We start from the raw sequence: 16,285 nt of genomic DNA, 5'->3' as shown, positions 1-16,285 counted from the left end.
CATATGAATGGGCACTATTTTATTTTTGAATTTCTACTTCTAGACAAAATGCCATTATTAGAGCAGCTTACTTATACTTACATGTAGAATTCAGTACCTACCTACAAATGAAAATTTTTTACCGTTTCCGATAACCCTATCGATCAATTCAAGTACATACATATGTACCATTCTAAAATTGGTAACTGCTGGCACAAATTCGTTTTTGTTTTCATATTTTTTCTTGCTGAAAAATAATCAAACTTATCACATAAAAAATGGATTTGAATCTGTAGTAACATAACTGGAAAATCCAAATTAGTGATTGATTAATTTTAATACGAGTTTTACGTTTACAAATTGCTGAAATTGGATTTTTAAAGGTTAGGTATATTTCTCAACTTATTCGTAATATTTTGGAAGAGGAGGGCTAGGAAAGTTTCCCCAGTGTTGGAAATAAAAATTACAAAAATTTTGAAACGTCGTCGTCAGTCGTCACTCATCCTCATCTATTATTATTTGAAAGTACATTTGAAACGCTGATAAAAAGTTGATTAGGTACCTATTACTAAGTGTATTTTTTGGCGAAATAGCCTAATTATACTGGTATCTCGATATTTGGCGAATGTTTTAAAATTCAAAATCGACTGTTTTTGGTGCATTACGCTTTTTTCAAAAACTACGTAGGTAATTGAAGTAAAAATGAGCAAAATAAGTCCTAAAACTGATATTTTATAATTCCCTAAATCCGAATTTCACCATTTCCAGCCATTCTGGAGCCTCTAGCGCGATTTTTAAATTCCCCCAGAATTTTTAATTTATTCCAAAAGACGTGAATATGTATGTTGAAAATCGAGTTGTGTGTTACACACGACCCGTTTAACGAGTTTATTCACGTTTTAGCCGATTTTGGGAGAGACACCTCAAGAGTGGTTTTTTAACCAGCTTTTTTCATAATAAAAATATCCAAAAATCAAAAATTTTCCGTTTGCGAGAAAATTGTCAAAATTTGCGCGAATCGCTGTATTATGCTATGAACTAATCCTATGAGGGCGAATTTCGCCCACTGCAGTTATTCTGGAGCCTATGCAGAACGATTTTTTAATTTCTCCAGATGAGGGAGGATCCAGCTAATGACTGGAAATAGAAAATTTGCCCTCCTGTAACCAGTAGTTAGTTTATGACAAAATACATGCGATTCGCGCTAATTTCAAAAATTTTCTCACAAACGGGAAGTTTTTGATTTTTTGATATTTTTATATTAGGTATGAAAAAAAATTGGTCAAAAAACCACTCTTGAGGTGTCCCCTCCAGAATCGGCTCAAATGTGCATAAACTCGTTAAAGGGGTCGTGTATAACACACAACTCGATTTCCAACTGTCCAACTTCATATTCACGTCTTCTGGAGTAGGTAAATTAAAAATTCTGGAGAAATTGAAAAATCGCGCTTGGAGGCTCCAAAATGGCTGGCAATGGCGAAATTCGCCCTCATAGGGTTAGTTCATGACGAAATACAGCGATTCGCGCAAATTTCAAAAATTTCTTCGTAAATGGAAAAGTTTTAATTTTTGGATAGGTATTTTTATTATGAAAAAAGCTGGTCAAAAAACCACTCTTGAAGTGTCCTTCCCAAAATCGGCTCAAATGTGGATAAACTTGTTAAACAGGTCGAGTATAACACACGACTCGATTTTCAGCTGCCCAACTTCATATTCACGTTTTCTGGAGTGAATTAAAAATTCTGAGGAAATTGAAAAATCGCGCTGGAGACTCCAGAATGGCTGGAAATGGTGAAATTCGGATTTAGGGAATTAATATCAGTTTTAGGACTTATTTTGCTCATTTTTACTGATCAAGTAGGTAGATATGTAGTTTTTTGAAAAAAGCGTAATCACCAAAAACACTCAATTTTGAATTTTAAAACGTTCATCAAATATCGAGATACGAGTATGAAGTTGGGTTGCAAATGTGGTTTTGGGGGTTTTAGACCATGATCCTTTTTAAGATGCAAAAAGAGTGTCTTTTGCTTTACTGGCGATTTACACTTGAGTGGAAGCGAGGTTTGGATGAAGCATTAATAAAAATTGAGTAGGAGTACTTTACTTGCTACCCAGTTCTGTTGCCTGTATTTATATTTCAAGCAAATTTTTATTAAGAGTCATTCCATAAATTTTTTGTGCGTTTCTTCACACTAAATGAATTTATAGATGAAATAATAGGGATTTTTTTTTTCATTTTCATGACATTATTTAGCATTTAAAAATGAGTACCTACTACCTACCTGATGGAATTTTTCATTTTCTGCTCAAAAACTCGCTTAATACACACGCCGGCGCGGTGTTTCAAAAATCGAATTAGGTGCATGTCAATTGTCATGAGAGAAAAGTAACGAGAGATTGTCAAAGATGCGAAAATAACCGTTTTTGCTCAAGGTATCTACTAAACAAATTCACGAAACCAAGGTCATTTTCGGATCCTGCGCATTTTTTAAAGTAAAGTAGGTACTTAGCGACCTCGAATTAGTGAGTAGATCTGTTTCGCATTTACTTTCTGATTATATTATTCAATCTTATTCGGCCAAAGATTAATGAATTTTGATTTTTTCAAAATTCTGCTGGTGGAATCGATGAAACTATGATGACCAGAGTTGTTCAGCAAGTCGAGTATTAGTGGAGCAAATTAATTTTGAATGTGAACTACCTACTTCTAGCTTAATAGGTAACTTGTGTGGAAACTGGCGATTTACATTAGCGGTCCATATCAAAGAGGTATAACGTCAATGGGAAGATAGGTGATCGATTGACATGTGAAAAACCAATAGCTCGTAGTTGACCATTTTCTTAAAGCCAAAAATTCTTTTGAAAAAAATTAAAATTCATCAATTTTGGGGGAAAACTGCAATTAAGATAGGTAACTGAAAATATATATTCTTCCCATACTAATTCGAGGCTATTGAACTCGAATTTGAAGACAATTTTATTTCAAATAGGAATTTAACACCGCCATGATCAAGTTGACGCCAAGAACTGCCTCTCACCTACATTTATTTTTTGTTGTCTATTTTGTACAACACTTCAGCGATGTAATAAGCCACAACTTTATTTTTAACTGCCTAAATTAATTTCCAATCAGTGCATAAAATAACATGTAAACTAACTACGATTATGCCGCCAAAATTTCATTCGACAATTCGGCAAATTGGTACTGGGTAAAACCGTAAAATTCGGAAAAATTTCGGATAAGAGCCTGAGATAAAGGAAAAACATTTATTTTTTACTTCTTGAAACACAAATTTTCAAAGACTTTTGTCCTCGCTTCGCTCGGGTTTGTATTCTTTTCTTTTTCAAGATCAAGATGGAAATTTCCAACAAAAAAAATCAAGTTTAAAAATACACTTTTCATCTTACATAAAAAAAAAAATCGTTCTTATACCCTCGAAATACATACAAATCGCTTGGGCTTGTTCTGTTCTGTTTTCGCGCGTGAAGGGTGCATGTAATTAATTCCAGAACAACGGGACACATTTATACGATCATCGAATCGTATTGTTCCTGTTGAAGATGGACAAAAATGAAGCGAAACAACAGACCATTCCTGTTTGGGTAAGGTCAAGAAGTTAAATCTTTTTTTTTTCAAGGAAGGGCGGAGGTGTGAACAGTAATTTCAAATGGTTTTAAAAGAAAAACATGTGTTTACGCTTGGTGTAATTCTTTATAAATCGTTAGGTCATTTTAAGGCAGCAAGCAGGCAATGGCATTGGTGACCACGTCATTCAGTTAGGGTAATAAATTTTATTTTATTACCCTAAGCGAGCGTGATCTGTAACAAGTGTTCTATTTAAGAACAAATAAGGGTTCGTCTACTATACTCGACACCAATTCACACAACCATACCATTCATAAAATGATGTTGCTTGATGTTGTCTTAAGGCTACAGCATTTCGAGTTGTTATATTTGTCACGTACCATACTGCTATTTACCATGTTTAACGTCAAATTTTATAGGCGCTACAATTCGTAGAAAGATCAGTCTCCTCCCTGCCCATTGATCCATGAAAAATAGATCAATAGCATGCCGCCAATGCCGCCAGTCGTGAGTAATAGTACTTATGACCAGTGGCAATAAGCGTGAAAAAGTTGGCATGTAAGCAACAGAAGTACAGTATCAATAATTGCAAAATTGAAAGTACCTAACTGTTATTTTATTTGAAAAAATTTCCCCTAAAAATATGATACCCATAATACTTTGATTAATACTTGTAACAATTATAATTCAAACAACATTTCAGCTTCTGGGGTGGTAATAATCAGAATAAGCTGAAAAATAAGATACGAAAGGATCAATACATCGCTGGTAGGTACAGGTAGGTACTAGGTACCTTACTTTTTACAAAATGATATTTTTGGAGGTGATTACGTAGTGTATTTTTAATTAAACTTGGTAATGGGGGTGTTGTCGCGTTGGATTTATATTTGGCATGAAGTGGGCTTTAAATTCGAGTTCACCAATTTAAAATTTGTGCATGGGTATGGGTAAACCAACATAAAACATAACTGAGAAAAAATATGGTGAATGGGAATGATGGGAACAGCTTTCATTCGTGAATGAAACGGACTGCCAAAACTTCGTGAATTTTTTTTACTAAATGAAAGATACACACCAACCTACTTTGAAAAAAAAAGAAATAATACTGCCAAGGAATTTGCGTAATAGCAATACAATAAGACGTCTAATTTTTTACAAAGGTCCTTTTTTTCAAAGGCTATTCTCCAAACGGCAAACTTGTAATAATAATTTACTTAAGTGATCTTTGTCGGCTAAATTCAGACAGGAAATACTAAGTACCTATCTATTGTATGTAGTAAATTATAACGCTAAAATTCTGTTAAGTGACGACCCTCCTACTAACAATAAAAAACTATTATTGTCGTTTGGTTATTTTTGTTTTCATTCTCTGTTTTTTTCCCTCGATAAGTAATGGCTGTAAAAGTAAACACTGTTAGACGCTCTATCTTGGTTGAGAGAAAGCAGGTTCACCAATTCCTAGAACGGAGTTCGATGAAACTTTTCAATAAAAAAGCAAAAAACACATTGTACTAATGTATACATTCAATACGTGCTGTTTCTTAGTTTACATTTTTGGATATCCACTAGTCCACTACCCATCATAAATAACTGTCGTTCCTTTTTTTAAAAGGGGAAAAAAGATACCAACAAATAATAGGAACCAGAGTAATAGCCCATTAGATATTGTACTCCTACAAACAGTATTAGGTACCTCTACCTACCTACCTACCTACCTACCTACCTACCTACCTACGTGCGTGTCCAATACTTGATATTGATCTTGCGCAAATAATCACCATTCATGAGAATATACACGAAAAGTATGTAGTTTACTTCATTAGAAGAATTAATTGCTGCCAAAATTATTAATACTAGTATTTCGTGAAACATTTAGGCGACCGAAAAAATGAATCAAGTATTTCTTATCAAAATATACTTTCGCCGAAAAAAAAATTATAGTCTTTGATTTTACTGAAATTGAAGTGCCAATGTTAGAGATTTTGAATTGCCAATGTTGTAGATTTTGAATTGAAATGACCCCGAAAAATTTCTAGCTTCCCAAGTGCCCTTGCGGTGGAACAATGACCTCCTAAAGTGAGGTAATTTTGAGTGAAAACAAAGTTTTTTGTAGGTATTTAAAAGCACCAGTCCGCATTTTTTTCGAAAACGGGTAGCATTCAAAAGATGCGATTTGAGATGACGAATCGAATAGCGTACTTGGTTTTTTGATTTGACCACCGCTAACCCTCACAACAAGCGCTTGAACAGTCGGGAATCTGCATTTTTCTGCTATTTTAATTTTAAAACACAGTCAATGTAGACGTCGAACACGATTTTATGACTGATTATTATATTACATTTCACATTGAAACAAGTAAATTTAGCCCGTGTTCAAATTTCTACCCCTCCCCCTTTTCTGAGGGCGCATCACCACACTGAAAACTCCTCTACCCCCTTCCTTAAATATTGTTCTTACCAAAAAATCATGGAATAAAAATTGTTCCTTGAAAAATTTCCTAATACATTTTGGTTTTTCCAAAAATTGCATTTGGCGCCACCATTGAGCCCCAAATTCCCAAAAACCATTTCCAAAATAACACAAAATTGCTTGTTTAACGTTTAGCGAAAAATTTGTAATCATGAAACCTGCTCAAAACTAACAAGGCAGGTACCCCGGGTTACATTCGCCGATTTCAACGATTCTTGCACCATTGCATAGAGGTCATCGAATGTATGTAGCTTAACCTCAAATTTTCAGCTGCTGAAGTTGATATTTCGATTTTTCAGAGCGATTTTCTGATTTTCACATAGGTAGGTAGTAATTTTGAAGAACTGTACCTACCATAAGCAAAAATACTCAGTGCAGGTCGCATACCTAAACCTCTGATATTATTTGGGCATTATTAAAACGTATACTGCAAGACTGGCCCATGCTGAAATTTTCAGCAGCTGAAGTTGATATTTCAGCCATCCAGGGCTATTTTTCGATTTTCACACTGCAATTTTGAAAATTGGTCAAAAGTATTCGGCACAGGTCGCATATCTAACTTCAGCATCTGAAAATTTTGGGCTATGCTATATTCGATGTGCTTTATCCAATGTTACGAGAATTGTTGAAATCGGTGAAAGTCACCTGAGGCACCTCCTTGTAAAGGTAAGTTTTATTTTCTCGAAACTCGAAGTAGGTACATAAATTACAGTATCATCACTTTCAATTTAAACTGTTTACAAAATAGATAAATAGGTATTCGTATAGCTAAAAGTTAGGCAGGTACCTGAATTATAATTTATACGAACGATTTACGTAAAATTAAATAACGGTCTACAAATGTTTTTCCAATGAAAAATTTTTAAACCAGCATTTCGAACTGATCAGTAAGAACCTTTCTTGAAATTTTACACTGATAACTTTAATTTAGCGGGTATTTTTCTTACTATATTCTCTCATAAAAGTTTCATGTTTCAAAATACTTATTAAAAAAAAATTTTTTTGGTGATTTCAACTCAAAATCTCCAACATTCTTCAATTTTGTTGAAATTGAAGATAGTTAGATATGTTTTTTTTACACGGATTCTCGAAAATTTGGTATTTGGACGTTTTTTGAATCTCTTTTTTAAACACTTTCTAGATCCCCACCACAAACTTTCAAAACATTAGAAGTCTTCTCTCTTCAATTAAAATCCAAAATCCATTTTCAAAAGTTACCATGGATGCTAGCAGATTCTCGTGGATTTTAAATTTGCCAAAATCCGTGTAAAAAAAAAACAATTCTTATATGAATTTTTTCCGATCAACTCTATTACCTAGGTACTCGTAATTCACTTCATACCTTCTCGTACATGCATTATGTGCATTATCCAACTTTGATGCATGATGCTATAAGAGTTCAATTTCCTATCAAATGTTTCCAAACAAATCTCACTTTTTTGTGCGTGTGAAATTGATATTATATTGGAATAAACCTTTCAAAGCCATTTTAATGGAGTGAAAATGTAAGTTCTAGAGCTTAGATCTATGTATCTAGGTACCTGCCTACTGTAAACTGGTTTTAAAACATTTGCAAAGGAGGGTAGAAATGGTGGGTGATGTCATGTCAATCCATTGATTGTTGACTTAGTTTTCGTCTGAAAGAACTTCAACTCGTAGTATCTTTTTAAGCAATTTGTGGATGTGCGTGATTGTTTTTTAAATTATAAACATTTGTTTTAAAAATGGATTTAGTACGAAGTATAGTGTCAAAACGTGAGGGGACATGGTATTTTTCAGGGGACGGGTATTACTACTGGAAAAATAGACCCAAAGGAAACACTTTGTATTTAGATTGTATCAGGAAAAACCATGGTTGTCACGCTACTGGTAAGTGAAAGCAATACATATTTTTACTCTCCTTAAATATTAATTTTCTGTTTCATAATTGAAATTTTCAACTACCCAATACTTGAATCGTAAAATAGTGGAGTTGAAAAACAGATAGAATCACCATAAAAAATGTTATTTCATGTCTCTCAGAATATGAATTTTTGAAAGTTTTTGCGTTTGCCCTCGTTCCGTTAGGGCTTCTGTTTTTTCCCAAATTGAATCTCGAAAAATGTATGTTGTTCAAATTTTAAGAAATGTTAGGTAAGCTATAAAAAAACGTTTTTTTTTTACCTGAAAAAACTTTACTCCTCAAAACAAGCTTTTGTACTCACTCAGGGCTCGTATACGGTTACATTTTAAGTAGATAACTAAGTTACTAAAGTTACTTTTTCAAAAAAATTTCGAAAACTTGATTTTTGCATACATCTTGAAGAGAAAAAGAAATGCTAATAATGTTAGTGGCCTAAGTGAATAATTTACGAAAGTATTGGCCTACTTTTTCAACTGGCTACAATGCAAAATAGTCAAAGTCTACCTCGTTTCTTGCCAAAAATTGTCACTTTCTTACAAAAAAATTTAAGAAGTACCTAGCTATCCATTCCGCTTCCTGAAAATTACCTAAAAATCCCAACTTTTTGCCTACAAAATGTCAATGCCCAAAAAATTTCTCCCATTTTCAACGAAAAAGTACCTACCATTTTTTTGGTCCATAATTGTCATAAATTTGCGCTTTTTCTCAACAACAGTCAGTCTTCGCTTTTTGCTAAAAATTTGGCACTATTTTGCAATAAAATATAAGAAGTACATACCTACCCGTTCCGTTTCCTCAAAATTACCTTAAAATCCCGCTTTTTTGGCCTAAAAAATTTCACCCATTATTGAGTAACAATGATTTGAAAAAAGTACATACCAACCATTTTTTTCGGACAATAATTGTAGAGAAATTTGTGTTTTTTCTTAAAAAGAGTCAGTCTTGCGTTTTGCTCAAAATTATTAAAATTCTCAGTTGTTTGCAAAAAATTCTGAAAAGATTTTGTTTTTTTCCAAAAATTGTTGGTTTCCCTATTGCTGAAAATTCTAGTTTTTTCGCAGTTACAAAGTTTCGATTTTTTGTCTAAAATAGCCATAAGTTGCAAAGTGAAAAATCTCACTTTTCGAAAAAATATTGCAAAACCATGTAGGTACTTAATTTCTTATTTTTAAAAAATTCAAATTTTCTACTAAAATCATCCAATCAAAAATTACCAAAGTACCTCCTTAGGTATCTTATTTTCGCTAAAACTGTAAAAATCTTGCTTTTTGCCAAAAATAGTAAAAAATCCTCGTTTTAAAAAAAATTTTGTTTCATTGCAGGCAGAACATCACTGCTGATGAACGGGCCTTTAATTCATAGCTATAATACAGGTGGAACACAACATAATCATGAACCTAACGAAAAATTGCACCAAGTGCAAACGTTTCAGCGAACATTGCTGCAGAGAAGCGAGAATGAACGTACCACCCCACTGAAGAGAATATTTTATGATGAATGCAGCCAGTAAGTATTCATAGGTACTTGTATTACTTGCACAGAATAACTTGATCGTCTTGCATAACGGGTGAACATTCCTTAATCCCCCCTTCCTTATTTCAAAAAAGGGCAAAATGATCATTTCTGTGATACTGGCATCATATAATAGATATCTATTTTCAATTTACCTACATACCTCTGTAACAGAAAATTAACTTGTTTTTTGAATTTATTTAAAATTACTAGGTAATGCCCATTTTTTTCGAAAACGGGTAACACTCAAAAGATGCGATTTGAAATGACAAATCGAATGGCGTAATTGGTTTTTTTTTATTTGACCTCTGATAACCCTCCCAGCAAGCGCTTGAAAACTCGCGAGTCGGAATTTCTTTTGTTATTTTAATTTTAAAATACAGCCGATTTAGACGTCGACCGCGATTTTATGACTGATTATTACATTTCACATTGAAACAAGTAAATTCAGCTCGTATTCCAATTTTTACCTCTCCCCCTTTCTGATCGTGAGATGAATTCATGTTCTGGCATTTTTTTCTTGGCGAATATTTCGCATTAATCATACTTACCAAAATATTGAAAGATATCATTCCTGAAATTGAGGAAATATTTTGCAACGCAATGGTGCCAATTTTTTGATCATTTTTGTTACCTACCTTAAAAAATCGAAAAACTTTTGTAAATTTTTATGTATTTTTTCTCGATTTTTTAAATTTGACATGAATGATCATTGGTCAAAAAGTGTAGGTACCGCTGCGTTACAAAATATTTCGTTAGCTATCAAAGAAAAATAGGAAAACATTCGGAAAATTGTACAAAAATCCTTCTAAAATGATAAAAAACGATCAAAATATTTTTTGAAATTCATTCGGAATCATTTTAAAATAATAATTGTACCAATTTGTTCAAAAATCAAAACATTCGATGTCCCAAAATCATGGGGAAAATCATTCAGTAAGTTGAAATTAAGATATGCCGTATGATTTCAATTTCATGCCCCAAAAAGTTCATGGAATTAGGTATGGAGGGGAGGGGGAAGGGGCGAAAGAAAAATGAATTATATCTACATAGATAGTTTTAAACACGTTTCCTGATCCTGATTAGAAATTTTTCGTAAAACCGTTATAAGAACGCAATTTTGACTTTTTCTTTCCCGCTACATCCTACTATAGGTACCTAATTATTTTTGTAGCATTGCATCGCAGTAATTACCTAGGTACCTACCTAATTATTTTTTTTAGCATTGATACAGATACCATTTCCTATGCTCCATACACTAAGGTGTTCAAAGGAATGCAGGGAACAAGAGCAAAAACATTTCCTCCATGTCCTGATGATCTTATTGAGCTCGCGGCACTGCTACAATTTGATGATGATTTGGGAAAAACGATTGAGGGGAACAATTTTTATCTGGACATACTTGAAGACAAAGTTCTTCTTCTTTTATCACCTGATACGAAGGAGTAAGTGAAAATACCTACCTACCTTATTTTTTACCTATCAGCGTAATAAAATCAATTTTTCAGCTTGCTAAACAACGAAGAGGCAATTTTAACAATGGATGGCACGTTTAAAAGTACGCCAAAAAAGCCGAAAATTTTCCAGCTTTTTACAATAGGAGCCATTTATCGTCAGTCGGTAAGATAATCACCATATGAAATGAACCATATAATTTTTTTCTTTTTTTTACAGGTATTGTAGGTATAGGTACCTATTAAATTTGTTAAAAATTCTCTGTTGCAGTTCTTCATCATTGCGTTTGCCTTGATGACAAATAAGGCGGCAGAATCATACACGTGGATCTTTGAACGTTTACAGCAGGAAGTTCCATTATGGAATCCCACACATATGATCAGCGATTTTGAGACAGGTTCATATGCTGCATTTCATGCATTATTTCATAATGCGAGATCCCAGGGCTGCTGGTTTCATTACTCGCAGGTAATGTTGCAATTTCATGAACTTACGAGTTTTAATTAAGTAGGGCTTTCAAATGACACAGCTGCTGTTCCAGAGTAATAAAAACACAACTTTCTTTTTAAACAATTATGCATAAATTATTAAAGTTACCTGCTTTATTTGCCATATAATTTGTTCACACTCTTTTACTTCAAATTGTGACAAATGTGTGTACATATTATGTCTATCGTAATTGAGACATTTTTTAATCAAAATCACAGTAGCAATTTTCCCCTTTCGAAATTTTGTGGAACATTTTAGGCCTAAAATGAAATTACGTTTTTCTAATACCTGTATAGAAAGTAGATCAAAGCATTTAGTAGCTGATAAAGATAAATTCAAAAATTAAAATACTAATTTTCTAATGAACCTATATTTAACTAGATGAGAGTATTTTATCAATCGAGAAAATTGTCATTTCACCTTTTTTTGTGTTTTATCTTGAAAATACGTCATTTTAGGGTTGAATTATTTTTGCAAAATTGAATACAATATTTGAAGGCCATTCCACGTCAAATCGGCGGATTTTTGATGGAGGGGTCATAGATTTTTTCAAAATCAGATAATTTTTATAGAGAACATGAAACGATGACGAATGACGCAAACCGGATATTTTTACTATTTTTTTTGGCGGAGCTGTAGGGCTTCAAAGTTTTCCAAAATGACTGAAAATGGAAAATTTCTTTTGTGAATTGCTCCGGTTGCACATATGGTATAGAATTTTGAACTTTTTTTTTCAAATTTTAGTTCTTTGAAAAAGTAATCGACGAATGATGTCACAATCAGTGTTGCGACTTTCAAAAATCCTAAAAAAAAAATGATTTAAAAACTTATAATTTAAATAGGTATAACCATGATGTCCGCGAGTAAAAGTTCTGAAAAAATTCTCAGTTTTAGTCCTTTTCATGTAAAATAAATATCAAAAAATTGGGCTGGCATTTTTTTTTCATTTTCGAGAAAAAAATTACAAGTTCGGCACTCAACTTATTGCAAAAAGCCATCAGAAACCTAAAAAATGAAGATTTTTGCGTTATTTGAGATCAATTTTATCCTTAGTTGACGGAGAAAAAAGGCGAATTAAGTCTAAGTGAACCTTCTGGGTTATATGTATTAAAAATGTGTGTAAAACATAACATGACTTTCGAGATCCAGAAATTTGTTTCTAATGTTTTTTCTTTTTTGGAAATATTTTGAACTTTAATGTTATACAAGTATAGGTATCACATTTCAGTTGTTTTGATAAATTTTTAATGTCTAATACAAAACTTTAAACTGATTTGTATATGAATTGATTTGTTATAGGCCATAGAAAAGCGCGTAAAATCTCAGGGCTTGGCCATCTTAACTAGGGAGAATGTGGATGTCAGAACAGTCATTAAAATGATAATGGCACTTCCATTATTGAATCCTGAAGAAATCCTCGCAGGTTTTGATACAATTAGGTGGCATGTACAAGACGTGATGCAGATGCATTTCCCCGCACTAACGGAACTTATCAATTATGTTGAGAATTACTGGATAAATAGTAAAAATTAATTCTTGAGCTTTTAAGATTTGTTTTGCTAACTAGAACCTACCTTTTGTAAGTTGAGTTGCAATAAGGTACCTGGCTATACAAATACTTTTGTTACAGCGATTACTCCCGAACGTATATCCGTGGCGAATAGCAGTTCACGTACTAATAATGCCCAAGAGGCATTTCATAACCAAATTCTGATGTATACTGAAGGGCCACATCCAAATGCAACTGTTTTTATCGGTAAGACATTTAATTTTTCATTTTTCATCATGTGAGTTGAAGTGAATTTTTTATCTTATAAATTAAGTACCTAGGTAATTGTAGTCTAATTATATTTCGTATGTATTTTTATTAGATGCTTTAAGAAAAATGCAACATGTGCATGCTGCTCATTTCAAGTATGTACACAGAACTGGAAATCCTGTGGTGTTTCCTGTAGCCAGAAAGTGGCGACAACACCATCAGCGGATTCAAAATTCGATCGCTACATATCAAGAAAATGGCGACCTCTATGCTCATCTTAGGAGATTAGCACACAGTGCTGATTTTCATTTAATGGGTAATTTTATTCATTACATTTATCATATGTACTCGACCACGCTATATAAACACTGAAATTTTTTGAAAATTTTCTGAAAATGCATTAAAAATGGTTGAAATGAAGTAAAAATTGTCTAGCAAGCATTAAAATTGCGGAAAGTCACCAAAAATTAATTCATTTTCAGTAAAATTTTGCCGTACTAAAAATAGTCATTTTAAAGAATATTCCTACCCAAATACCCAGTCATAGTTTTTGTGGAAAAATACTTGACAGTGTCGATTCTTTAATTGTGTAAAAAATCAATTCTGGTCAAATGTCAAAAATTGCCTTTTTGCCTGGTTAAAATAGTGTTTTTCTGTGTAATGCACATTAATTATGTACCTACTCGGCTACTCTCAAAGAGTTGTTGAGTTACAAATTATACTAACTGGTACCTACATGTGTTTTAACAGAACATCTAATGGCGCAAATGGCCAATGATGAAGAAAATGTTGATGGTGATCTTCAAGAGCTGATTGTAATTATTGGCCCAGCTCCAGAATTGGAGAATGAAAATAATCAAGATGAATAATTGTACTTAATTTTAAGTATTTCCTTTATTTTCCATTTCTTAAGTTGGTAAGTATCGTTATTACGGGGGGGGGGGGGGGGTATGCTTAATGAACAACTGTAGTCCCAAAGTTGAGAAAAAACATTTCATTAAATTTTTTTAATGTAATTTTTACGAGGACATTTAATTTTTTTAAAGTAAATTTTATGAGAATACCAACGAAATTAAAGGGTATCTACCCCTCATTCAGATAGGCAAATGACCTCAACATAAAACTAACAGGGTATGTTTAGAACCCCAAAAAAATAATTTTGGCCCAATAGCCCACCCCCATCCCACCGAATGATATAAATTTAAATAAAAATTCAATAAATGCTATTTTCAGGGTAAAAATTCTGCATCAGTGCGGGTTTGAGATAATTTTTCTCTGTGAACGAGTATAGCTAGAGGATACATGGGGTACCTTTCTGAATTTTTTCAGAATTTTTCATCGTATGGGTGGCGCGGGTGGGAGGAGAAAGGGAAATAAGAGAAAACTTCAAATCGACATTACTCCGGCACAAAAAAAAAGATCAAAATCAAAACAATTTTTTCATCAAATATGTATCTTTAGGTCTTCATTTCTATAGAAATCATCGCCAGGCCATTTGCAGTGGTGGTCAAGCTCAAAAGCTTAAAAAAACACGTTTTCTACGTTATTTTTCAAAATTATGGAGAAATGGCGGAAATCAAAGAGAACTAAAATTGTTCAGCGTGAAATTTTACCTCATAATGTGTAATTAAAAATTAATTTATACCACACGATCATAAAACTACGCGAGCAGAAGTATTTTTGCTTATATCAATATATTTTCTTTTCAATTTTTTGTGTTTAGTTTTATATTTGCATTTTTTCTTGTTTTCGGTTTTGGTTTTCCATTTTGTTTCCCTATGTTCAATTTTTTTTGTTGAATTTTTATTTTCATTTCAAGATGGTGACTGGTGAGGACATTTTTTTGAGGTTTCATCGGGAAGTTGGTTAATTTTCAATGTTTATATTTTTTGTTTTTGTTGTTATCTAGTAATTTGCGCTTACGTAGTTATGGGGTTTTCATCTCATTTTCAATAGTTTTATATTTGAATTTCTTTTTGTTTTGATTTTCGGTTCAATTTTTGTTTTGTTGATGTTTTTTAATTTTCTATTTGTTTTTGCTTCTATTATTATTTTTTCAATTTCTTGTTTTTCAATATTTTTTTGTTTTTTATTTTTCCTTAAATTTTAGGAATTCCCATAATTTTATGTTTCAATTTTTATTGTAATTTTTTTGCTCATTTTTCTACTTATTGATCATACATTTATTTTTTATTCGCTTTTTATTGTCCTTTTTATTGTCCTTTTTATGGCGAGGGGGGGCGTTAATTGTTTTCTCAATTATTATTTTGGTTATAAAATCTTAATTTTCTCTAATTTGTTTCTTTTTCTTCATAACTACTTTCAGTACTTTCAAACATTTTTAATCACTTGATTGCTTATTTTCTATTTATAAATTACGTACAATTTCCCCGCTCCTTCAAAATAGGTAATTACCCAATTCATTATTTTATTTATTTTGTCATTTTTGTCTATTTCGTTTTCTTCCATTATCATCTTCAATATTTTAGAATAATTTTTTTATCAATTTTTTCGTTGTTTGTTTTTTATTTTTCATTCAATGTAATTTTCACTTTCATTATAAACTTACTATAGTTTTCTGCTTCAATAAAATTATATTTCAATTTTTTTAATCATCTGTTTTTCATTTATGAGGGATAAGGTATGCATTTTATAAATTTTTTCTGATTTTCTGATTTTCTTCATTTACATATTTTAGTTTTTTACGTTACCTTTTCAACTTATGCATTTACCTATTTGCATTTTTTCGAATCCTTATGTTATTATTTTTTTTTCATTTTCATCAGTTTTTATCTTCCATTCTATTTTCATTTCTTTCATTTTTTCGTGTTATTTCCCAATTTTCAACACCATTATTATTAATCAGCTAAAAAATGTTGAAATAGGTAGTATTAAATTGTAAATTTGTTTACAAAAAGACATTGAAAACATATAAAATCACACATTGTGAGTAAAAAATATTCAAAAAGTCAAAAAGCATTAGAATCACTAGTTACAAATCATCAAATAATGATGAACTATGACTAAAGTTTTATTAATAATTGCCAAAAATAGGTACATGAAACAGTGTAATTGCATTAAAATGATGGACTACACTAAAACAAGCATTTTAAAAAAGTGATGACATTTTAG

General features: G+C 32.1%; 1 protein-coding gene across 1 annotated transcript; it reads left to right on the top strand.

The window, feature by feature from the left end:
- The first annotated feature begins 1,996 nt into the window (after positions 1-1,996).
- LOC135835915 (uncharacterized) lies at positions 1,997-15,759 on the top strand. The gene is made up of 9 exons (XM_065350418.1): positions 1,997-7,904; positions 9,261-9,444; positions 10,674-10,895; positions 10,959-11,070; positions 11,176-11,373; positions 12,694-12,916; positions 13,025-13,150; positions 13,266-13,469; positions 13,904-15,759. The coding sequence occupies exons 1-9, from the start codon at positions 7,760-7,762 to the stop codon at positions 14,020-14,022; spliced, it is 1,533 nt and encodes a 510-aa protein (XP_065206490.1). The 5' UTR covers positions 1,997-7,759; the 3' UTR covers positions 14,023-15,759.
- The last annotated feature ends 526 nt before the right edge of the window (positions 15,760-16,285 follow it).

The sequence above is a fragment of the Planococcus citri genome, chromosome 2 (assembly GCF_950023065.1).
Source record: "Planococcus citri chromosome 2, ihPlaCitr1.1, whole genome shotgun sequence".
NCBI classification, from domain to species: domain Eukaryota; kingdom Metazoa; phylum Arthropoda; class Insecta; order Hemiptera; family Pseudococcidae; genus Planococcus; species Planococcus citri.
Note: the sequence above shows the minus strand (reverse complement) of the source record. Positions and strands in the feature narration are given on the sequence as shown.